At 44.3% G+C, this 24,356-nt stretch overlaps 1 protein-coding gene across 1 annotated transcript in view; it reads left to right on the forward strand.

The window, feature by feature from the left end:
• ZnT86D (solute carrier family 30 member 7) overlaps positions 1–24,356 on the forward strand; it is a 117,703-nt gene that overhangs the window by 76,744 nt on the left and 16,603 nt on the right. Inside the window, exons 7-8 of the mRNA XM_050167862.3 lie at positions 17,215–17,277; positions 22,183–22,318. Coding sequence (XP_050023819.2) covers positions 17,215–17,277; positions 22,183–22,318 — 199 coding nt within the window. The remainder of the gene's footprint in view (positions 1–17,214; positions 17,278–22,182; positions 22,319–24,356) is intronic.

Genomic DNA, 24,356 nt, shown 5'->3' on the forward strand with positions numbered 1-24,356 from the left:
TGCCAGATTCGATACCCTCATTATGTAATAAACGAGAAGAGAGGGGGTTAACCGAGAGTCCCGATTTTTATTAGTCATACCATAAGAAGCCAACAAACACTGACACCAAGGACAACATAGGGGAAATTACTTGTGCTTAATAAATGAAATAAAGAAATGATAAATTAATGGAAATTAAAGTGGATGAAAATGAAAAAAACAACTTGCCGCAGGTGGGAAACAAACCTTTTAACCAGCCTTTCTGCATTGCTGAGCTGAAATTTTTTTAAACGCAAGTCACAATTCTCCTCCGGGTCCCGACAGAGCTATGTACAATATCATCAAACACCTTCACAAAGACATACACATCACACTACTCACACTCTTTAATACTCTCTGGGCAGCTGGACATCTTCCATCTTCATGGAAAGAAGCTGTTGTCATCGCTGCGTTAAAACACTGTAAAGACCCCGCTTCAGTAATGAGCTAGGGTCCTATGCGCTGACAAGTTGCCTCTGCAAGTTGTTCGAAAAAATGATAAGTCATCGCCTTCTACATTACCTTGAAACAAACAAAATGCTTGATCCATACTAGTGCAGATTTAGAGAAGGCCGGTCAACAACTGACTATCTCGTGCGTGTTGAGGCCAATATTCATGATGCTTTTGTCCATAAACAGTTCTTCTTATCCATTTTTCTTGACATGGAAAAGGCCTAGACACCATGTGGCACTGTGGAATCCTCTGAGGCCTGTCACGAATGGGTATCAAAGGTAACATGCTCAATGTTTTTAAGACTTACCTTTCGAAGCATACTTTCCATGTAAAAATAGGCAACAAACTCTCTTGTTTATTTACGCAGGAAACTGGGGTACCCCAGGGAGGCATCTTCAGCTGTACGCTTTTTATTGTGAAGATGAACACGCTCCATTATTCACTACCTACAGCCATTCTCTATACTGTTTACATAGACGACGTACAGATAGGTTTTAAATCTGGTAGCCTTGCAGTCTGCTAGAGGCAAGTCCAGCTTGGGCTAAAGAAAGTATCCAAATGGGCTGACAAAAATGGGTTTAAGCTCAATCCACGTAAAAGCTCCGGCGTCAATTTTTCCAAAAAAGAGAGGGCTGCACCTTGACCCCACTATCGAACTGCAAGGATAACACATTCCTGTGAACAAAGAGCATAAATTCCTGGTTGTCATTCTTGATTCAAAGCTAAGTTCCATACCCTACATCAGATACCTCAAGGCCAAGTGCCTGAAAACAATGAAAATACTGAAAATTCTCTCCCACATCAACTGGGGCAATGACAGAAGATGTTTAATGAGTCTCTACAAAATTCTTACGATTGCATTTAGACTACGGGGCTGTGATGTATCAGTCTGCTACACAGAGTGCCCTAAAGATGCTTGATCCTGTTCATTATTTAGGCATACACCTGGCCACAAGAGCTTTCCGAGCTAGGCCCATACAAAGCTTCTATGTAGAATCCGATGAGTGGTCACTCCATCTGCAAAGGTCGTCCAGTTTCATGTATTTCATGAATGCACACTCTAACCGTGAACATCCTTGTAGCAAGACCGTAAACGATATGACTTGTGCTACACTTTCCACAATCGTCCAGCAGCGAGAAAGCCCTCTTTGCTGTGTGTGAGGAACCTCATCGAAGCAATGGCTGTCTCACTTCTTGAAAACCTTCTCAGTGTTTTTTTTTTTTCACTTACCACTCCTTTCTGTAATGCCTTCAGGCTAGGAAAGTATCTGAAATAAATAAATAAATAAATAAATAAATAATGGCCCCAGTCATGCCAGTACCGCCGTGAATGTGGCAGCTGATAGATTGTGACACGTCTTTTATAGAACTTACAAAGAAGGCCCATGAAATACACACAAGAATGCACTTCCTAGAACTTCAGTCAACTCATGCCCAGAAATTTACACTGGTGCTTCAAAGTTGCATGCCGGCGTTTTTTAGGCTGCTGTCAACCCATACTTCACAGAATCTGGCTGTTTGCATGCGGAAACAAGCATCTTTATAGTGCAGGCCTACATACTATTGTCAGTTGTAAGACACGTCAAGGAAATAAAACTAAAAAGGGAATAATGTTTACAGATTCATTAAACTTTGTCAAAGTCTTAATTTCTCTACAAAAGGATAAAATCCCTGTCTTTACTGAACTGTATTTAATCCTCTCTGCTTTGTATGTATCTCATTAATCTAACCTAACCTAATCTAATGTAACCTAATTATGTTGTGCTGGGTACCTGGCCACCGAGGCATCAAGGGTAATACGTTTGCCGACCGTATAGCCACAACAGTAACTACAAAACTAAGTAATTCTTCCACAGCTGTACCTGTGATAGATTTAAAGCCCTTCCTACTCAAGAAACTGAGGGGCCATTGGGAGCTCTATAAGGACACTAAACTAATTAATATCATCATCAGCAGCAGCAGCAGCAGCAGCAGCAGCCTGGTTAAGCCCACTGCAGGGCAAAGGCCTCTCCCATACTTCTCCAACTACCCTGGTCATGTACAAATTGTGGCCATGTCGTCCCTGCAAACTTCTTAATCTCATCCGCCCACCTAACTTTCTGCCTCCCCCTGCTATGCTTGCCTTCCCTTGGAATCGAGTCCGCAACCCTTAATGAACATCGGTTATCTTCCCTCCTCATTACATGTCCTGCCCATGCCCATTTCTTTTTCTTGATTTCAACTAAGATGTCATTAACTTAATATTTTTGTTTTGTAACGTTTGTTCCCTCACCCTATCTGCTCTTTTCTTATCCCTTAGTGTTACACCCATCATTCTTCTTTCCATAGCTTGTTGCGTCATCCTCAATTTAAGTAGAACCCTTTTCGTAAGCCTCCAGGTTTCTGCCCCATACGTGAGTACTGGTAAGACACAGCTGTTATACACTTTTCTCTTGAGGAATAATGGCAACCTGCTGTTCATGATCTGAGAATGCCTGCCAAACGCACCCCAGTCCATTCTTATTCTTCTGATTATTTCAGTCTCATGATCCGGATCCGCGGTCACTACCTGTCCTAAGTAGATGTATTCCCTTACCACTTCCAGTGCCTCGCTACCTATCGTAAACTGCTGTTCTTTTCCGAGACTGTTAAACATTACTTTAGTTTTCTGCAGATTGATTTTTAGACCCACCCGTCTGCTTTGCCTCTCCAGGTCAGTGAGCGTGCATTGCAGTTGGTCTCCTGAGTTACTAAGCAAGGCGATATCATCAGCGAATCGCAAGTCACTAAGGTATTCTCCATTAACTCTTATCCCCAATTCTTCCCAATCCAGGTCTCAGAATACCTCCTGTAAACACGCTGTGAACAGCATTGGAGAGATCGTATCTGCCTGCCTGACGCCTTTCTTTATTAGGATTTTGTTGCTTTCTTTATGGAGGACTATGGTGGCTGTGCAGCCGCTATAGATATCTTTCAGTATTTTTACATACAGCTCGTTTACACCCTGATTCCGCAATGGCTCCATGACTGCTGAGGTTTCGACTGAATGAAACGCTTTCTCGTAATCAATGAAAGATATATATAAGGGTTGGTTATATTCCGTACGTTTCTCTATCACCTGATTGATAGTGTGAATATGGTCTATTGTTGAGTAGCCTTTATGGAATCCTGCCTGCTCCTTTGGTTGATAGAAGTCTAAGGTGCTCCTGATTCTATTTGCGATTACCTTAGTAAATAGTTTGTAGGCAACGGACAGTAAGCTGATCGGTCTATAATTTTTCAAGTCTTTGGCGTCCCCTTTCTTGTTGATTAGGATTATGTTGGCGTTCTTCCATGATTCCAGTACGCTCGAGGTCATAAGGCATTGCGTATACAGGGTGGCCAGTTTTTCTAGAACAATCTGCCCACCATCCTTCAACAAATCTGCTGTCACCAGATCCTCCCCAGCTGCCTTCCCCCTTTGCATAGCTCCCAAAGCTTTCTTTACTTCTTCAGGCGTCACTTGTGGGATTTCAAATTCCTCTAGACTATTCTCTCTTCCATTATCATCGTGGGTGCCACTGGTACTGTATAAATCTCTATAGAACACCTCAGCCACTTGAACTATCTCATCCATATTAGTAATGATATTGCCGGCTTTGTCTCTTAATGCATACATTTGATTCTTGCCAATTCCTAGTTTCTTCTTCACTGCTTTTAGGCTTCCTCCGTTCCTGAGAGCATGTTCAATTCTATCCGTATTATAGTTCCTTATGTCAGCTGTCTTACGCTTGTTGATTAACTTCGAAAGTTCTGCCAGTTCTATTCTAGCTGTAGGGTTAGAGGCTTCCATACATTGGCGTTCCTTGATCAGATCTCCTGCGATAGCTTACGGGCATTCTGTCTAACGGAGTTACCACCGACTCCTATTGCACACTCCTTAATGATGCCCATAAGATTGTCGTTCATATCTTCAACACTAAGGTCCTCCTCCTGAGTTAAAGCTGAATACCTGTTCTGTAGCTCGATCAGGAATTCCCCTATTTTCCCTCTTACCACTAACTCATTGATCGGCTTCTTATGTGCCAATTTCTTCCGTTCCCTACTCAAGTCTAGGCTAATTCGAGCTCTTACCATCCTGTGGTCACTGCAGCGCACCTTGCCGAGCACGTCCACATCTTGTATGATGCCAGGGTTAGCGCAGAGTATAAAGTCTATTTCATTTGTAGTCTTGCATTCGGGCTCCTCCACGTCTACTTTGGACTATCCCGCTTGCGGAAGAAGGTATTCATTATCCATATATTATTCTGTTCTGCAAAGTCTACTAATAACTCTCCCCTGCTATTCCTAGAGCCTATGCCATATTCCCCCACTGCCTTGTCTCCGGCCTGCTTCTTGCCTACCTTGGCATTGAAGTCGCCCATCAGTAGTGTATTTTGTTTTGACTTTACCCATCGTCGATTCCACGTCTTCATAGAAGCTTTCGACTTCCTGGTCATCATGACTGGATGTAGGGGCTACACCTGTACGACCTTCAATTTGTACCTCTTATTAAGGCTCACAACAAGACCTACATCACATTATTAAGGGGGGATAGTGCTACATAAATAATCTTCTTTATTTTCCCATATATACTAATCAAACTCGTCAGTCTTACTGATATTCTTGCACCGACTTGAAATACATACTTAGTTTTGGTTTAACTCAGTTAGTTCTTAAGGTAATTAACATTTAATTCCCTTTGTTTGTGGCCTGAATTAAAAATAAATGGCACAATAAAAAATTATTTGTAAGGTATGGTTAGATAGCATACGGAGTAAGGATTGAAGTATAGCAAACACTTTTTTGATGGGACCATTAATAGATACTTTACAGTCCATTGAATGTAAGCCCACAAAATGTGGCAACCATGTGGCACAAAATGTAGCAAAATAAGTAATTTCTAAAATGAAAGGTAAAAAATCTGCTTGCTATCTTTCATAGTACACATTAGACTTCATTCTACAAAAATAATTTGAGTTCTAACTGTTCTAGGTGTTGAGATATCGAGGCCTCAATATTGCATGGAGCCAAAAATTTGTGTTTTGAGAAAAATGCAAAGAACAAGGAGCACAAAATTTAATGAAAGTTAAACAAATGTTTTGCACATATATACACATGTACATTCCTAATAACCACCAGGAATGTAGTCTACTTGCCTGCTGCTGTTTAAATGTCGTCTCTTCAGTGCCCCTTGAACACTTTCGGCCAAGGAATGACTCACTTCTTCATCACTTCTTCGGCCGCACGAATTGCTGCAGGTGTCAATTTTTTTTTTTTTTTTCACATAGTTCTGCCACGTCTTGTTGTGGTGACTGCGGTCGGAAATGGTCATCACCGAAAAAATATGATTAAGTGCTATCTGTTGGTTCCCAGTGCACTGCATAGCACGCGCTGCCAAAATATTTACAACGAACGGGTTCATCGTCTGATCGCCGCTCACACGCGGCGGGTCCCACGCGGACACGATGTCTCCGCAGTTGGAACATGCGAGCATAAGTTTCACAGTTAGGCTGTATTCTCACTCACCTTTCTTGAACTCAACATTGCCGCTATCACACGCTGTGCAATTTGTAAACCTCGAAAGCTGGTGTTGCAGATTCAAATTGATGATCATGAATGCCGTCTCGTCAAGCACACTGTCGACCACACCGCTGTCATGGTTAAAGCAATCCGATTTCTGCTTCGTCGCTGCCATTGATGCGAGTTCCAGGCGTTTTTTCTCGGTTCGAATCCTGTGTTCTGCTCCACATCAGAAGGCTGCAGCATCACCGTGTCACGGTGGACGCGTCCGCTGTCGGCTTCGCGAGCTGGCGCACACGCTGGACCCACGCCGTTTTCGCCAACTTCCACTGGATGTAGCCTCTACATCGCCCTCGCCGCACCTTGGAGAAGTGCGGCGACCTTTAACATTACCAACCATCGATTTCTTCTGCTTTTTGTTGAATTTGTTCAGCATATGAAACTTTCTCGCTGACCCGGGCATTGTTGCGTTTCTCAGTCACTGCACATAGTTTTTCAACACGGTGTCTTAGCGTGATGGCCGGCTCGCTTAGCAGACGACACCAGCCAGTTCCGCCAATCGGGTGGCGCGGTCTTCTCACGTGGGCTCGTTCAGCCAATAGGAAACAAATAATGTGCTTTTCTTTATTGATTTATTTTGCACCATCCAATGGTCGAAACTGAGTGGCGGTGGCGGGAAACTTAAGCAGGAAGGTGGCTCTTTCAAACGAGACCGAGATGGCGGCGATAGGCAGCGTGAAACGGCAGGTGCGCGATGGAAGAAAGGGCCGTTTTGAGGTTCATTTTGGCTGGAATTCAGCCGGAACTCATTGCACAAATTATTATTTCGCCTAAAATACTGATTCTAGAAACGAGAAACTTGGCAGATAGATAGTTATAGATTTCGAAAATAACACTTCCACAATCTCGATTTTCTTGCGATTTTTTTGTTTTTAAGACCCGTGTCCCCCCTTAAACCATACGTAGGAAACTGGCCACCAATAACAAAAATACAGTGAAATTTCGACATAACAAACTTCAGGGAACCACAGCAAATTGTTCATTATTCTGAAAGATCGTTATAGTAGTGAGAGCCCCAAAATTAACCATTCCACTCATCAAGCCATCAGTTCATAAGTTGTCACCATATGAGCTATCCACGAAAGTGTCGCTGTTGGCTCTCTGCACGCTGTTGCTATTTTCCATAGATTCCACTGCCATGCACCACTGAAGTACTGTATAATAAGAGTGATGCAAGCAAAACAGATTCTGACTCTGAGAAATATACTGACAAAAAGGTAACTCCATGTCGCCTCCAAAGCACAGTGGTCCTTGCTTTTTGTTTGTTTTTCACATTTCTTTCCATGGACACCTGAACTATGTCAAAGCGCAAGCATGGGTAGATGATACCGGCTGGAAAGTGCATAGTGGTACCATGTGGCATCTTTGTGAGTACGGAGGTTACATTTCACTGTGCACATAGTATGGCTGCAGATAGAAGCGCGAAAGAAAGGGGCATGTGCAGAAAGAAAGCTGAAAGAAGGAAGAGACGCACCTCCATTGCTAGGCAACACTTTACTGGGCAGAGCATGTGCTCTCAAAACCTGATGCACCATCACGTCCGGTTAACCGCATTCTTTTTTTCTCGGGCACCATCTCAGGTTTTCCGAACCTATGTGCTGCAACATTTGCTCTTCTGCTCCTTGTCGTATGCTAGCCTACTGTTTTGACTGCTGTGAAGGACACGCAAATCTAAGAATCCCCAGATTTTGGAATATTAGTCCGTAGTACTGAGGTGTTGTTGACATCACAGGGAGGCTGAATAACGACCATTATTCTGAAAATTTCAATATTATGAAGTTGATAGTACTGAAATATTTTTACATTGAAGCTATAGGAATTCAGCAGGGGATTTTTGAAAGGTTCATTAATCTGAAAAGTATGTTAATATGGTGTTTGTAGTAACAAGGTTTCACTGTACAACAGACTGGGGTAATTTTCTGTCGCCTTAGCATAGGTCATACTAATGGCACTCACTCCTACCTATTAACCGGTGATAATCTTCCTGTCTGCAATAAATGTGGCGAACGCTTGCAGTCCATCACATCCTAATGGAGTGTCGACAAATAGAAGCTCAACGAAAAAGGTACTGTTCCTCCTCATACAGGCAACACATTCCCCTCCACCCCGCAGTGTTTTTCGGCATTGGACCACTATTTGACAATGAGAGTTTTAATGTCTTTACGAGATGTTGGCACATTGAATGTTATCCGAGGTAGGTACACATAGCACATCCTCTCACTAGAGGCTGCTGCTGCGATAGCATTTTGGTAAAGCACATGTCTCCCAGCTCTTGCGTTCAAGGGCTCACTGGTGAGGTACGAGTGCTACTGTTACTCGTTCAGTACATAATTCCTTGGTAACAGAACTTTTATGTTCATAGGCTACACCACCAGTCATTTTGGAATTAGTTCGTGTGCTTAAGTGCTCATTGGCATTTTCAAGCATCATGTGCTTTGCTTTATTAGAACTGTTGCTTGTGATGTCTGGTGACGTTGAATTGAACCCGGGTCCAATGACTAAGGCTGAGGCAGATTCTTTTGCCACCGCATTATATACGTCGGCTAGAGCAAGTATAGGCCGCCAACATGGAAAGAATACGCAAGCTTGAAAAAGGCCAGGCTACCCTAGTCGAAGATCTAAATCCCGTCTATCATTATCGTGCAACTGCTTCTGAATCAGAGCATGAGCTTAAAGAAGTAATCACGACTCTGCGTGCCGATCTCAAGTTAATCAAGGACAAACAGTCGGAGACTGATAATAGAATTAAATTGCTAAATGCGAAAATTCTTGTACTGGAGACAGAACCTGCATCAATTTCCTCGGGTGATCCGAGTAGTGTATCTGACTCATTGCGCAACTTTTCTGTGCTGATGGAAAAGATCGCATCTAGATGCAATGATACCAAAAATCGAACGCGTCGTTTAAATCTCCTGTTCTTTGGCATAGAAGATGACGCTAAGGAAGACTGGGCGGCAACAGAAAAGAAAATAATTGCTTTCTCTTCTGAGAAACTCGGCATCGCTGCAGCGAGTGTGTGGTTCGACAGAGTACACCGACTGGGAAAGTCCTCAGATAGAAAACAAAGGCCCATCATTGCCAAGCTCACTTATTGTAAGGACAAAGGACAAATTTTGGCCTCTGCACGAAAACTAAAAGGCTCAGGTTTCTACATTCGGGAGGACTTTTCTTTGACTACGCAGCAAGACAGACTGACAGACAAGGAACTTTATTGATGGTCCTAAGAGGCTCCGATGCCCTCTTTTCAGGGAGAGGTGATGAAGCCGCAGGCCGCTCCTACGTTGGGATGGGAAGGCGAAGCCTCACCGCTGCATCGTGGGCTCTCTGGACAGCCCACATTTGACAGGAAAGTTTGGAGCTCTGCAGTGCAGAGCTCCACACTTCTGCGGTACACACAGAAGTGCAGAGCTCCACACTTCTGCGGTACACACAGAGCATGTGTTCTAAATTACTTCTCTGTCCGCAGCTCGGGCAGTCCGGACTTAAGGCATGTGGATTGATGGAGTGATATGAAGTCAAGTTTGGATACGATCCTGTCTGAAGCATGCTCAGTGTGATAGATTGTGGTCTCTTTCGTTTAGTGTGTGGGGGGAGTAGATTCTCCTGCCAAGGTACTAGCGCTTAGTTACCTCATTAAAGGTGGAAAAAATTCTCGGAACTCGACAAGCCTAGGTTCAACAAGACCTCGACTCGTATTTGCGTACGGAGGGGGGGGGGGGGGGGGGAGTTAGTGCGCGCGCTTGGACGTGTAAGATGTCGTTGCAGTTGGGGAGGGAATCCAGCTGGGAGTCGAGATGTACTGGGAACCATGTGATAGTATGTGGACGAATTACTCTACCGTCGATGATTCTGTGTGCTTCTTTGGCAATAGGGCCAGAGGCGAATGCCCTGACTGCCGCCCTTGAGTCAGTGAAGATTTGAGTTCTCTTTTCGTCTAGGAGTGCCAAAGCGATCGCTGCCTGCTCCGCCCTAGGGCGGAGCCTCTGATGGAGGCCGCACAAGTGACCTGTGCTTTGTGATTGACTACCGTTGCGATGAAGCTGACCATATGAGGCGATTCCTGGATCTTCCGGAGCAGTGCCACAGCCCGAGCTCTGCGTTTGCCCACGTTGTGTTGCGGATGTACATTTTTGGGAAAAGGAGCAATAATGATATTGTCCCTTAGGTGATCTGACTTTGCACATTTATGTTCCTCCACTACAGTGGGGCTGACTCCCAAGACTGTGAGAATCTCCCTCCCCCCGGAGTGCTGGAAAGACGTGATATTTGAGCCATTTCCTGAGCTATGATTTTGTCAAGTGTGTTATGTACACCCAGCTGGAGAAGGCATTCCGTGCTGGCATTTACCGAAACTCCTAGCACTTTCTTGATGCTCTTACGGATTAGCCTATCCAACTTGTTCTTTTCGGACGTGCACCACTTGGGCATTGCAGCCACGTAGACGATGTGGCTCTTGAGGAATGTGTGGAAGAGTCTGAGAAGATTATCCTCCTTCAGACCTCCTCTCTTGGAGATTCTATTGATCAGGCCAGTCATGCACTCCATCTTGGTTGTGATTTTTCTGAGCATGGTAATGTTGCCTCGACTAGACTCACTGAACATTCCGAGTACACGTAGAGTGTCTACCCTAGGAATGTTGGCACCACTCTTTGTGTGAAGCTTGATGTAAACGTCATTCAGGGGCTGCCACCCTGTGGGTCTGGGACCTTTCCTGATCAGTCTGTAGAGAAGTATCTCTGACTTTTTCATTGAGCACCTTAGCCCCGTGCCCCTGAGGAAAGTTTCGGTTTAGTCAACTGCCTCCTGTAGACTCGATCCCACCTCCCCTTTGCTGCCTCCAATAAACCAGATGGTGATGTCATCGGCATACATTGTGTGGTGAGCTCTCTCAATCTCCAAAAGGGATACTGACAGTTGCCTGATAGCCAGATTGAACTATAAAAGCGAGATCACGGCTCCCTGAGGTGTCCCTCTGGGCCCGAGTGAGTACCCTTCCAATTTGTGGTCTCCGACCTTTAACGTAACTTTGCGACCCTCCAGGAATGATGTGATGTAGCCGTGAGAGGCCTGGCCTAGGTTGAGATCCGATGGATTTTAGAATGCATCTGTGCGATATGTTATCAAAGGCCTTCTCTATGTCGAGCCGGAAAATTCCCCGCATGTCCCTCGTATCGTTGTCTATGACCTGAGCCTTGATGAGTTTTATTGCATCTTGTGTCGAAATGCCTGGTCTGAAGCCAACCATGCTATAAGGGCAGTAGACCGGTCTGTTCGACACGCTTGGCTATGCGAATGTGAATTGCATGCTTCGCTACCTTTTTGACACAAGACGTGAGGGAAATCGGTCTAAGATTGGACAAGTTTGGAGGTTTGCTGGGCTTGGGGATTAGTATTACCAGGGCTTCTTTCCAGCCCCGAGGAACTTCGCCCATCTGCGAGGCCTTGTTGATTTCTTTTGTGAGCTAGTCTCTGGAGTCCAGGAACATTTGAAGTCGTCTTCTAAGTTCCCGAGAGCCTTATTTGTGACATGGTCAGGCCCCGGTGCAGATCTGGCATTGAGACATTGTAAGGCCTCCCTAACCTCGTAGGTGTTGAAAGGAGCGTCCAGCTCAGGGTACAATCTACACCTGTACGTTGGGCAGTTGTTCGGCGCAGCCGTGCACAGCAGGAGATACCTGCAGGCCAGGTTATCCAGGATTTTCAGCATGTCTTCTTTTCGAGTGGCCTCATGCACAATTTTCTCCAGCACTTTCCTCTGGTTGGACGTAGCACTGGTTTCGTCTAGCAGGTGCTTGAAGAGATTCCATTTAGCACCCACCCTCATTTGTCCATCTATGGAGTTGCATACCTCGTCCCACTGCTGCTTGCTTAGTAACCGACAGTGCTCTTCTATGGCCTTGTTTACCTATGCAATCTTTTTTTTTAATCGTTGATTGGGCTTTTGTTTTTTCCACCTATTGGTTAGCAATTCCTGTGATTCGAGAAGGTGCGCCAGCCAACTATCCATCCTTTCGACTTCGAGGTCAGTCTGGACCTTCTTGGTCGTCGTCTTAGTATCTTCCCTGATCTGTTGCGTCAATTGTTCCCAAGTTAGCTATCGCACCCTGCTGCTCACACTGGGAGCACTCTTTTAGGATTTTTCTAAAGGAGTCCTAGTCACTGGCTACGAATTCCCTGGGAGTCTTACATCCGATCTCCAGAGTTGTGGCCAGAATGGTATGATCACTACCAAGATTCTCGCTGAGATTAGTTCAGGTGGCTGATTTGAAGCCCCTGATGAAACATAAGTCGGGAGTAGTGTCAATCATACATGAATTCCCAGTCCTAGTCGGAAATGCCGGATCCATCAGAAGCAGGAGGTTGTGGTTGGTTGTGACCTGCCCTAAGTCTACCCCTTTGTGGATGGTCTGGGGGTAGACCCACGTTTGGTCTGGAGCATTGAAGTCTCCTGCCACCTAGAGCGGACGCGTCTTGGCCTACTGACTGCCTTATTTATGATATTTGCGAATCTTTGCTTATGGTCGCTGGCAGGCTAAAAACGAAGATGCTGATTTTGAGATGCTTTCCAGGGATGAGTTCAATGAGCGAGTGCTCAACCTTGTAGTATTTGCAACCGATGTCATGAAAAATATTGATTGAGCATGCAAAGGCACACAATAAACCCTTTAAACTATTAGTGTGCCGGTTGCACATTGGTGACAAAACGTACACATATGGTGTCACCTTTGACTCATTTGTGGAACAGAACAGATAGCTAAATACTAGGATGCCACAATCCTCTCACATTGCTCCGTCCTTCTCTTTATCATTCACAAATGTTCGAAGTGTAATGTTGAAGCGTGATCATCTTGCCTCTTATCTTGACTGCTGTGATTGTTATTTACTTGCCCTTATCGAAACCTGGCTGCACCCTGATATTGCCGACAATGAAATTGCTGCCTTAGCGGACAGCTATAATGTATATTGCTGTGACCGCACTGATAAAGGAGGCGGCGGTCTCCTTTTGGCAATTAAAAAAGCAATCACTTCGCACATGGCTAACACAAATTCTGATCTAGAAGTTGTATGGGCCCTTTGTCTCAGCTAATCTGCGAAGGTCTTGATTGATATTTGTTACCACACTCCTGACTCCAGTCAACGCTTCACTAATGAACTCCAGCCTAGCATCAATAAAGCAACACAGCTTTGTTCGATTAAATTCACTTACCTTCTTGGCAACTTTATTCTTCCTCTAATTGATTGGCCACAATTGTCTTCATCATGCTCTTTCTCAACAGGTTTCATCAACCTAACCATAGACTATAATTTATCCCGGACTGAAGCACTAACCTGTTAGACCTAATTCTTACGAACGCCCTAGAGACTGCGGGGGAGGTTACACATCTAGATGGTTTTAGTGATCACAATTTACTCCATATAACCATTAGTGTTCCATTACAATTTGCAGGAGTTACAGCGAAGACAATACACGATTATAACAAGGGCAAGTATGTTGAAATAAACCGAGAACACGATTCCTCCTGTAACCAGCACACTTTTTCTCTCGTTCTACACAGGGCCTATTTAAGGCAACTGGTTAAAGTTCAGAGACAAGGCATGCGTGTTGGTTGATCAACACATGCCTCTAATAAATATAACAGCAAACAAAAACAATCCACGGTTTACCAAAAAGTCTTTGTAAGCTGCGAAATAAGAAGAAGCATTTATATAAAGCCATAAAATATTTGCACAACCTGTCAACTTGTGAAAAGTATAACTGTACAAAAAAATACTGTCACGCTCTTTCTGCTGCAAAAGATAAATATTTTTCTTAAGACCTTGCCTCGCTCCTCAAATCTAAGCCCAAAAAATCCTGGCAAATTTTATCTCATAATAGTTGCAATGATCACATCACCTTGCACAATGATAATCATGCTCCTCTTGCAGAAAACGGCTGTCCCTCAGTTTTCAATAGTTTCTTTTTGTCCATTTTCACGATGGAAGGTTTAGATGACCTGCCCGAGGTTACGGATCTGGACAACCAGTATATGACACCCACAGACATGACAACTGAAGGTATCGCAAACCTAATTAATAACTTCAAACTATCCACTTCAGCAGGTATCAACAACATTACTTCCAAAATACTAAAGCATACAGTTTCAGCTTCAAGCAAGATTCTATTTCATGTTTTCCAGCAGTCATTAACAACTGGTCAGATTCCTACTTATTGGAAGACCGCCAAAGTAGTACCTATATTTAAAAATGGCGGTAGAAACCTAGTTGAAAAATTATCTACCCATACCACTAATGTGCATTTGTTCTAAAATGATGGAACTCATTTTGCATCCCATGTCTATCATCACCTGGAATCTAATAACTTTTGTTTTTTGCTAAGCAGCATGGGTTCCGGAAAGGTTTGTCATGTGACATGCAACTGCTGGAATTAATGACGGATCTGCACCTTTACATGGACTCAAACTTACAAACTGACTGCATCTTTCTTGATTTTTCAAGAGCATTTGACCGCGTAGCCTATTGTTGCCTTTTTATAAAATTATCCGCATTAAAACTGAATTCACTGACTCTATCTTGGCTTAGAAATTTTCTTTCTAATAGGCAGTAATTCACTATCGTTAACAACTCCTCTTTGTCCCTGTCCAATGTTTTCTCAGGTGTACCACAGGGGAGCATACTTGGTCCCCTGCTGTTTCTTATATATATTAACGACCTGCAAAGTAACATCATCCTGCATGCATGCATTTGCTGATGATTGCATTATATATCGACCGACTACCAGTTCTACAGACCACCAGACCCTTCAAGATGACCTCAACCTAATTACTGATTGGTGTGACAAATGGCTAATGAATTTAAACTCTGCTCAATGCAAAGTAATTTCTTGTAACAGAAAGCATTCAAATTCTGACTTTTCCTACAGTATAACAAGCAGCAGATTATCTGTGGTCTCTTCATTTAAGTATCATCTAGGCTTCACGCTCACTCCAAACCTCTCCTGGGCTACCCATATTACTAACGTGTGTGCCAAAGCAACCAGGTCATTGGGGTATTTGCGTCAAAACCTTCGAAACTCGCCTTCTTTCATTCATAAGCTTGCTTTTCAAATGTTCGTCTGCCCACAACTCAAATTATCCTCTTCGAACCAGTCCCCCATTAAAGCTTGTGAGGGTACCGGGCCGACGCCAGGTGGCGTAGAGTTGCAGGCACGGACGGTAGGCAACTGTGTATAGTAGCACGCACAGGACGGTAGGCAACGGTGTGTGGCGGGGAGGGAGAACATGCAAGGCGTGTGTGCGCGGTCGGCATGCGGGAAGTGCACGACAACAAACTGAGGGGGTGAAGTAAACGGCGAAGCAAGCCGTGTGCTATGCGGCGGGACGGCACGCAGACTGCATGTGTGTGCGTGTGCCGAGGATTTCCCGAAATAAAGAACGTACTTAACAAGCTATTTAAATACCATGTTACAAGTTATTCAATATAGAACCGCGTGCTTCATTTCTTAAAATTATAATTACCACTCAAGCGTAATGCAAATTTCTTTCTCGACCACAGTTAAGTAATCGCTGTGACATAGCCCTCTTGTGCTTATTTCATAAAGACATGTATCAATTTAGCCAGAATCTTTTAGGCATAGAAACATCACCGCATACCTCACGTAGGCTAAGCAATAATGTAAGCTTTACATGCATTTACGGTAATACTGACGCATTTAGCTCATTGGCGCTGCCATGTGCTATACGGCTATGTAATAGCCTTCCCGATAGCATAGTCGCAGAAGCTAACCCAGTGAAATCTAAGTACTCACTTGTTACTAATATCACCAGCTAACCCTTGATTTTCCTATATCATCATGTGTGGTGAATTATTCTCTTTGGTTGTTTGCTTGTCTGCACAGCTACACTTTTGCACGTGGTGTTTCCATAGCAAATTTTTTACCACTGCTACCTTATCAGCTTGTTTTCACAATTCAAATTTTTATTTACATGTGCACTTTTGACATTATCTTTTTTTGTGCTACAAGTTACTTATTTAATCAGCGTACCCCCCTTCCCCCCACATGTATTGTATTTTCTATAGTGTTCCTACTGCTCAGTTGTAGCATGCGTTGCTTGCTTACCATTTTTCCGTGTCTTTTTTATTGGAATTTTACATCCTCTTGTTTATACAGCTTCCACTATGCTCCCCTTATATAGTGCACATCAGGCCCTGTAAGGTATGTTCAAATAAACAAAAAATAAATAAATACAAAATTATTTTAATACCTATACATTTTAAGCACTTTACAGGGACAAGTTTTTAGGCCTCTCTACAGCCAAGTTACATGTACCATTCACATCGTGATTCACAACCCTGACATTTGTCATGTTCTACCATCAACACTTCATTTATTATCTGTTGCTTGGCACTCTTTTGTCATACCTGGCCCTTGTGCCAATACAATTCATACATCATCAACTTGACACTGGATGCATTGGCGTATGTGGCCAATTTCTGGTGCTGTGCCAAACTTGCTGTGTGCGTGCAGTGCCGGGGACGCTGTCGGCGGCTTACTTTGGCAAGTCCAGTGCTCAGTCAGGGAAAATCTCGCAAAAGTTATAAAATTTTGAGCGATCTCCTATAGTGATTGCTCGAGAGCACCAAACACACCACCCCTGTGCGCATGGTATCTGTGGACAATGAAGTGCGATTAGCGACTACCCGCCGCTTTCATTATGAAAGTACATTAAGAATTTATTTTAAGTTCCCATCGGTGAAGGTAAATTCCGTACGTCGTGATTTTCCTGATAATGAATGTTAGGGGCATGGTATCTTTTTCTTTTGTAAATTGGGGGCTTGTCACATTTAAGCCTACGGAAATTGGGTACGCGTTGTTTGGGGGCGTGTTAGAATTTGGGATAACTATGGTAGCCTAGCGAGAGCCACTTCAGTTCCATTTCACTGTTTGCTACTGTGCTTGTCACGATTGGGGCTGCTGAGTTAGTCTTCTTTCATTATGGGCTGAAGTTCATCCAATCTGCTTTTTTTTTTTACTCTATTCATGTTGATTGCATTGGTGTTGCCTCGTTCCCGCACCATGTGACAATACTATTTGCTTCTGATGTCTCTCTCCTTTAAGTTTCGTTGTGTTCCAGTGCGTTTTGCTGATTCAGTCTTTCCTGCAGGTCTCGAGGCTGACTGTGACAGCGACAAAGCAGTGCCAGCTGCGAGGAGCCAAATCATGCAAGGTACACTTCTTGAACATATTGTATGGTGGTACCGTATCTGCACTAATACAAAGCAGTGGCAACTATATTGCCTCTGTGGCATGCCCAAATTTAGTTTCACATTGAGTGAGTGCACTTCTCCGTTAGTTGATAACAAATTATCACACAGAACTGTTTCGTAGCACTTGCTGTAGGACACACTCACCAGCAATTATTGCATTTGGTGAACTCACTTTGTCAATGTGTGTAGCCTCGATAACAGTACTTAAAAAGTAAGTAAAATGGTATCTAAGTTTAACTCTGTGCTTCAGAGTGTTATAATCATCCCCATTCCTTTTGCAATGGAAACTTCTATTTTTGCTCTGTTTGCCTTGGATAAGGTGCTGTCTTGCATTGGCCTGTGACAATTGATCATGCTAATGTGGGTGCAGTGAATTACTTCCTTTTCCACTAAACTTTATGCTACATACTGTTTTTAAGTAAAACACAGTGTTAATTTGCAGATCTTGCTTAAAATGAGAAATATATTGTCACATTGTTGTGATGGTGAAGAGCTTAAATGGCACAATGCAAGTCACGAAACTAACTGTTTATTGGGCAAACCTATGACTGGCAGAACAGGTAGCACTCAGCACAAAGATAATGGCAACCACACTTGTCAATCTGAAAAAAATGATCTGCAGATCAGACGTGTCGGTTATTTATACATGGCTCAATGAACCTTCCAGCATAATCGCTGGTGCTTGTTTAAGTTCTAAAATGTACACCACTATTCGTGTCGTGCACACAATCTGATTGCACAAGGCTCGGCGACAAGATAGGCGACAGATACAATCAGCTCTAACAATCGAGAGTGTTCTGATACATACATGCAGGTGTGTCTTGCACCAAGCGATAGCTTTTAACATTTGTTAGCCAGTGAAACGTGGTCACTGGGAAAAGATGACCAAGTACATGCGCCAATGTAATGTGCAGGCTGCTTTGCTCATCAACGTAATCATCTATTCCAGGTGACACTTTTCTTTCTGATGCAGCAGCGAAGACTCGCTTAAAAATAACACTGAATTTGCCCGTACACGAGGGGGTACTTCGATGACACCAGAAAAAAAAAATATATATATACAGTGGAACCCCTGTTATACGTCACCCGGTTTTGCGACGACTTGGGTTTTATGACGGATTAGTGCAGTCCCGGCGAAGACGCCATAGAAGCAATGCATTAAATACCTCGGTTATCCAACGCAATTTTACGCCTGACCCGCGTTATACTACGACCCTTGCGAAGTGCGGCATGGAACGGCAGACGAAAAAAAAGTGCCGTGGGTCTCTTTCCTCGCTCCATCTCCCCGCATGCGGAGTGCTTGACACCGCTCCACCGGTTCGCTCCAGCGCAGCTTTCTTCCCTGCCTCGTCTCATCGTTCGTTTCTCTCTCCCCCACCAGCAGCCGCCCGCGACGCTCGCTGTGCTGGAATAGCACCTTTTCTTCTCCACAATCACTTTCTCCCTCTCTTCTCGGCGGCATCGCCTCTCGTCGCATTGGGGAAGCGTTTCTCTCCTTCCAGTTTCCCAGCAGCAGATCGCCGACAAGGTAGCGTGGAGAGGCCTACGTTTATCACACGCATTCTTTGTCGTAATGCTAGCGACCAGCGTTGAGTGGAGGTATTGAGTTGTGTGGAGCAACGCGACACACGATGTCCCGAAAGTGGACAGTTTTGTCGCTTGGCGATAAGCTGAATATTATCGAGGAAGCGGAAAAGTGGCATGGAGCCACGAAAGCCAGCATTGCCTGGGACCTTAAGATACCTGAATCTTCGCTTAAGCCGATCCTGGCAAACAAAGTGGTGATATTGCAGAATGCCAACAAGTTTGGGCTCAAGCGGAAAGTGGCAAATGAAGGACAGTATGAGAAGTTAGAAAAAGTTCTTGTCAAGGGGCTGCACCAAGCACGGAGCTCTGCGATCAACGTTGACAGCACCATTCTAAAAGAAAGAAAAGGCAGACCTTGTGGCATTGCGTCTGGGCATCAATGACTTTCAGGCATCGAACGGGTGGCTGGATCGCTTTAAAAAACGAAACAGGATGATGTACAGTCGCTCCTGTGGAGAAAGCACTTCTGTGGACGTTTCGACGGTGAACGAGTGGATGGAGTCGCTGCCGGAGATGATTGCTGCATACAAGCCCTGCGACGTTTTCAATGCTGATGAGAGCGGTATTTTTTACCATATGCAGCCCGAGCAAACCCTTGCGTTTAAGGGTGACAGCTGTCATGGTGGCAAGCGTAGTAAAGAGCATGTGACGGCACTATTCTGTGCTAATGAGGACGGTTCCGACAGGCTGCCCGTGCTCGTTAATGGAAAGTTTGCAAAGCCACGGTGGTTTAAGAACTTGAAGGCGCTGCCGTGCAGCTACAACTTCAACAAAAAGTCTTGGATGATGTCTTCGCTCTTCAGCAATTTTTTGCAGCAGCTGGATAACAAAATGGGTGCTAAGGCAAGGAAAATATTGCTTTTTGTGGACAATGCACCGTGCCACCCACCCAATACGTCCAGACTGAGGAACATAAATGTTTTTTTTTTTTTTCGCCCAACTGCACAAGCCGGCTGCAGCCGCTGGATGCCGGCATCATTAAGTGCGTCAAGCAAGGGTACCGGAAGTGGTTCGTGCAGCGTCGGCTGGTAGCTATGGAGCGCAGCGAGTCGGAAAAAAAGATCACCGTGCTTGACACCATGCATTTTATTGCCAGTTCATGGAATGTAGTGTCGCGAAGCACAATCGCTTACTCATTCAAGCACTGTAGCTTTAAGCGAGAGACTGCCTCCTCTGCTGTGGATGCAACAACCTCAATGCCGCTCGAGACCGATGCAGGCTTCCCCGACGATGATTTTGAGGGTTTAAACCCCACCACAACCTTCACCAAGTACGTGGAGGCCGACGACAATGTTGCAATCTGAGGCGAGGTGTCGCTGGATGATGCCATCGCGGAGGCTTTGCCTAGTGCCGACACCTTCGCCGAGGTGCTACGACACAGACGGCATCCGGAACTTCATCTGTTCACACGACACCGCAGAGGACCTCCTTTTGGATGCTGCCCAACTCGAATGAAAGCTCTTGGTTCACGGATCAAACAAGGTCCAAAAGAAACTTATTGACTCTTTTTAAAGTTCGCACCAGCTGGCGGGAATCGCGGCAGTGGGCAGTGGAGTGCCGTAAAGGTTTGTTTCAATAACGCATGATTGGTACTTGTACTGCAGCATTAATTCTTATCGCACTTACTTTTTTGGTAATTTGGGTTTCCAAGCCCTGCAGAGTATGTTAGTAGTTTACATTGAAGTTTCTCGTAAATTTGTCGCTCGAAATAAGTAGTATTTTTATAGGCATAATTTATGTTCGGATTTTACGACACCCACATTTTACAATGCTTTTTCGCGGTCCTGAGAAAGTCGTATAATCGGGGTTCCACTGTATATACATATATGAAAGAAGTGTACTGGGTCCGTGTGTATGAAACGATTTATTAACATTTCGGCTGGAGTCCAACCTTCATCAGAATACAATCTATGGCATAAGTGAAGTTTATATACATGTGTATATTAACCGGATGAAGGTATGTTTGCATGAAAAATGAAAATAGGCAAACAGAATGCGTGCCAATCATACCAAAGAACAGCTGATACATGTATAAACAGATGGCATTTGCAAACACATAATTTGAATATACAAAGCAATGATACACACAAAAAATGAAGTTCGGAAGGAAACTGTCAAGTGACAGCAGAAAATGGTACCAAATAGGTGCTATGTTACCAAGCAAAAACACAAAAATGAAGGAATAAAAACAAAAACAAACGATAGTGACGTATTAGTAAAAAGAGAAAAATATTGATGTGCTACTAAGAACTCATTTGATAAGCTGAAAATCACATTGCTTGAATCTGGATTTCGGTCAAATTATGATAGAGAAGCCCGTGAATGCTTTTTTATCTATAAGTTTCATACTGTCTCATCTGGTTTGAATGGAAGTGTAAAAAAATTGAGTTGCCTGTCTTCCTAGCCTGTCACATCTTCCCTCATTTATCTTCTATTTACTAGCATGTCACTATTTTTTTCTTTTTACTAGCACGTCACTAGTGTTGTTTTATTTTGATTTCTTCATTTGTTTGTTTTTTCTTGGTAATGTATTCTACTGTCACCTGACCATTACGTTTCCAACTTCATTTTTGTGCGTATCATTGCTTTGTATCTTCAAATGACATGTTTGCAAATGCCATCTGTTTATACATGTATGAGCTGTTCTCTTGAACAGTTGACACAAATTTTGTTTACCCATTTTCCTTGTTTTTTCATGTAAACATATCTTCTTCCGGCTGATATGCACATGTATATGAACTGCACTTACACCATACTTTTTTTTATTGTATTCCAATGAACGCCATACCCCGGCCGAAACATCCATAAATCACTTCATATGCATGTCTGCTTCACTGTGTGCATATATATATATATATATATATGCACACAGTGAAGTAGACATGCATATGAAGTGATATATATATATATATATATATATATATATATATATATATATATATATATATATATATATATATATATATATATACACACACGCACCCAGTGAAGGACTGGCTCGGCATTTCTGGTAGTAGAGATATATAAATCTACTACCAGAAATGCCAAGCCAGTCTTGCACTTGCAACCTATATCTCGAATGATTTGAACGATGCTCTGCATCATTGATGTGCAGTAGTTGTAAGCCTGCGCCTGTCCTGTTCTATCTCCTGAGTCTGTGTTTGTTTTATCTACATATTGTGCACTGCTTGGCCTACGCTTTCGAAAATAACCCAGTAGCCCAAACCAAAGTTTTATTGAAGCATGCCAGAATGCGCTCGTGATTCTGCTGTGTGCAGGCGTGTTCCTCCACATCCTGGCTGACACACTGGGGAGCGTAGGTGTCATTGTGTCGGCTATCCTGATGAACCAGTTTGGTTGGCTCGTGGCTGACCCTATCTGTTCCATGTTCATCGCCACCCTCATCGGTGTCAGGTGGGACCCGGCTGCCATGCCGCATTTGTTGAACTGGAAGTGCCAGTTGGAGTTTGGCCAACTAGTCCATTGCGGTGGCTCGTGGGTAAGGTTGTGGGTTTGTTACCCCAGCGCAGGTGCCACATTTTGATGGGGGCGTAATGCGAAATGCTCCTGTTCCAAACATTGGGCACATATTACGGAGCACCAGGAGGGCGAGCCTTTTCATCACTATAGCAGCGTCCAATCAGGGTGCACGCTGCAAAGTGCGGGATAGAAGCGATAGCGCACTCCTTTTTTTTTAGTCTCTTTGTTGCATTTGATGTGTGCACGTTGTGATCTCGTCGTGTCGTAGTTGTCCTCTGTGCACATGTGTTGTCTGGCTTTTGTCACCATGGCGTTGGCGGCATCTTCAAGCGGTGTGAGAAAGAGGCAGGCCTTATCGCTGGAGACGAAGGAATGCGTTATAAGGGACATAGAAAGTGGGCTGAAGAAGGTGTCGGTGGCGGCCAAATACGGCGTTTCCTACGCAACCTTGTCGACCATATACAGGAACAAGGACAAATCGCGGCAGCAACTGCAGCAAGGTTCATTTTCCCTGTCACAGAAGAGAATACATATGTCAAAGTACGAAGACGTGGACGCAGCGCTCTCCAGATGGTTCCGTGAAGTTAGGGCTCAGAACATACCAGTGAGTGGCCCCACGCTCCAACAAAAAGCCAAGTCCCTTGGTGCTCTTTTAGGCCACGACGACTTCAACCCACTTAATGGATGGATCCAGCGATTGAAGAATCGCCATGGCATCAGCTGCAATGTGGTGTGCGGTGAAAGCAGTGATGTTAACGACGAGTCCATCGAAGTCTGGCTTCGCTTAAATTTGGAAACCATGCTGTCCACGTATACGGACAGAGACGTATACGATGCCGACGAAGCTGGCATATTTTATAACCTTCTGCCCAACCGCACTCTTGCGCTGAGAAGCGAAGCCTGCTCTGGCCGCAAGGCCTCAAAAAGAGCGCATAACTGGGTTGTTCTGCACTAACATGGATGGAAGCGACAAGCGCCACCTGTTTGTCATTGGAAAATCAGTGAAGCCTCGTTGTTTTAAAAAGCGAGTGCCTGCCATTGACATACAAATCCAACAAAAAGGCGTGGATGACGCAGAACATGTTCACAAGCTGGCTTTGCAAGTTTGATGAAGACATGGTGGCAGAGAAGCGACAGGCCATGCTCATTCTCGAGAATTGCACAGCCCACAACATCAAGCCAAAGTTGACAGTCAAATTAAGTTTCTGCCTGCCAATACGACTGCAAAATGTCAGCTGCTGGACCAGGATGTCATCGCTACCGTAAAGGCACTTTACAAAAAACGCATCTGCAAAAGGGTTTTGCTGAGCATGCAGCAGCAGCAGCTTCTTAAAGTGAATTTAAGGGGCTCGATTGATATGGTTTCGCTTCGTGGTGGCAGGTAAGAGGCACGACAATAAGCAAGTGCTTCAACAAAGCAGGCTTCATGCGCAATGCAGAAGCTCTTGACGCCGATGAGCCGAGCAACATTGTTGCCGATCAGACGGTCAACACCGACGACGTGTGGTCCGGCCTCGTTGAAAGCAAGTTTGTTTCCACCACAGACACCTCCCAAGGATATGTCGATGCCGGTGAGTCAGAGCTTCCTGTCTGCATGGAAGTGAGCACGGATGATGTGATCGTCGCAGCGGTGCGCAGCAGTGCGGAGCAGTGCGGAGCTTGCAACCGAAGACAAGTCGGACAATGATGTCGACCCGACACCGGACCCACATGTCCCGTGCAAAGACGCTTTGAAATACCTCAGCAAAGTGAAGATGTACTGCACAAAGAACAGTTTGAGTGAGAAAGCGCTTCAGTGCTTAAGCCTTGTAGAGAACGAAATTGTTCGAAGTGCTGTTAAAAAGAAATCTCCAGACGAAAATAACAGCATTCTTCCGCTGATACAGCACTTGTCAGGAGAACTTGGCGACCAGTCGAAGATACCATTAGTGGAAACAGGCCGTATTAGGATAGTAGTGAAGACAAATGCCGC

The sequence above is a fragment of the Dermacentor andersoni genome, chromosome 11, assembly GCF_023375885.2.
Source record: "Dermacentor andersoni chromosome 11, qqDerAnde1_hic_scaffold, whole genome shotgun sequence".
Lineage (NCBI taxonomy): Eukaryota > Metazoa > Arthropoda > Arachnida > Ixodida > Ixodidae > Dermacentor > Dermacentor andersoni.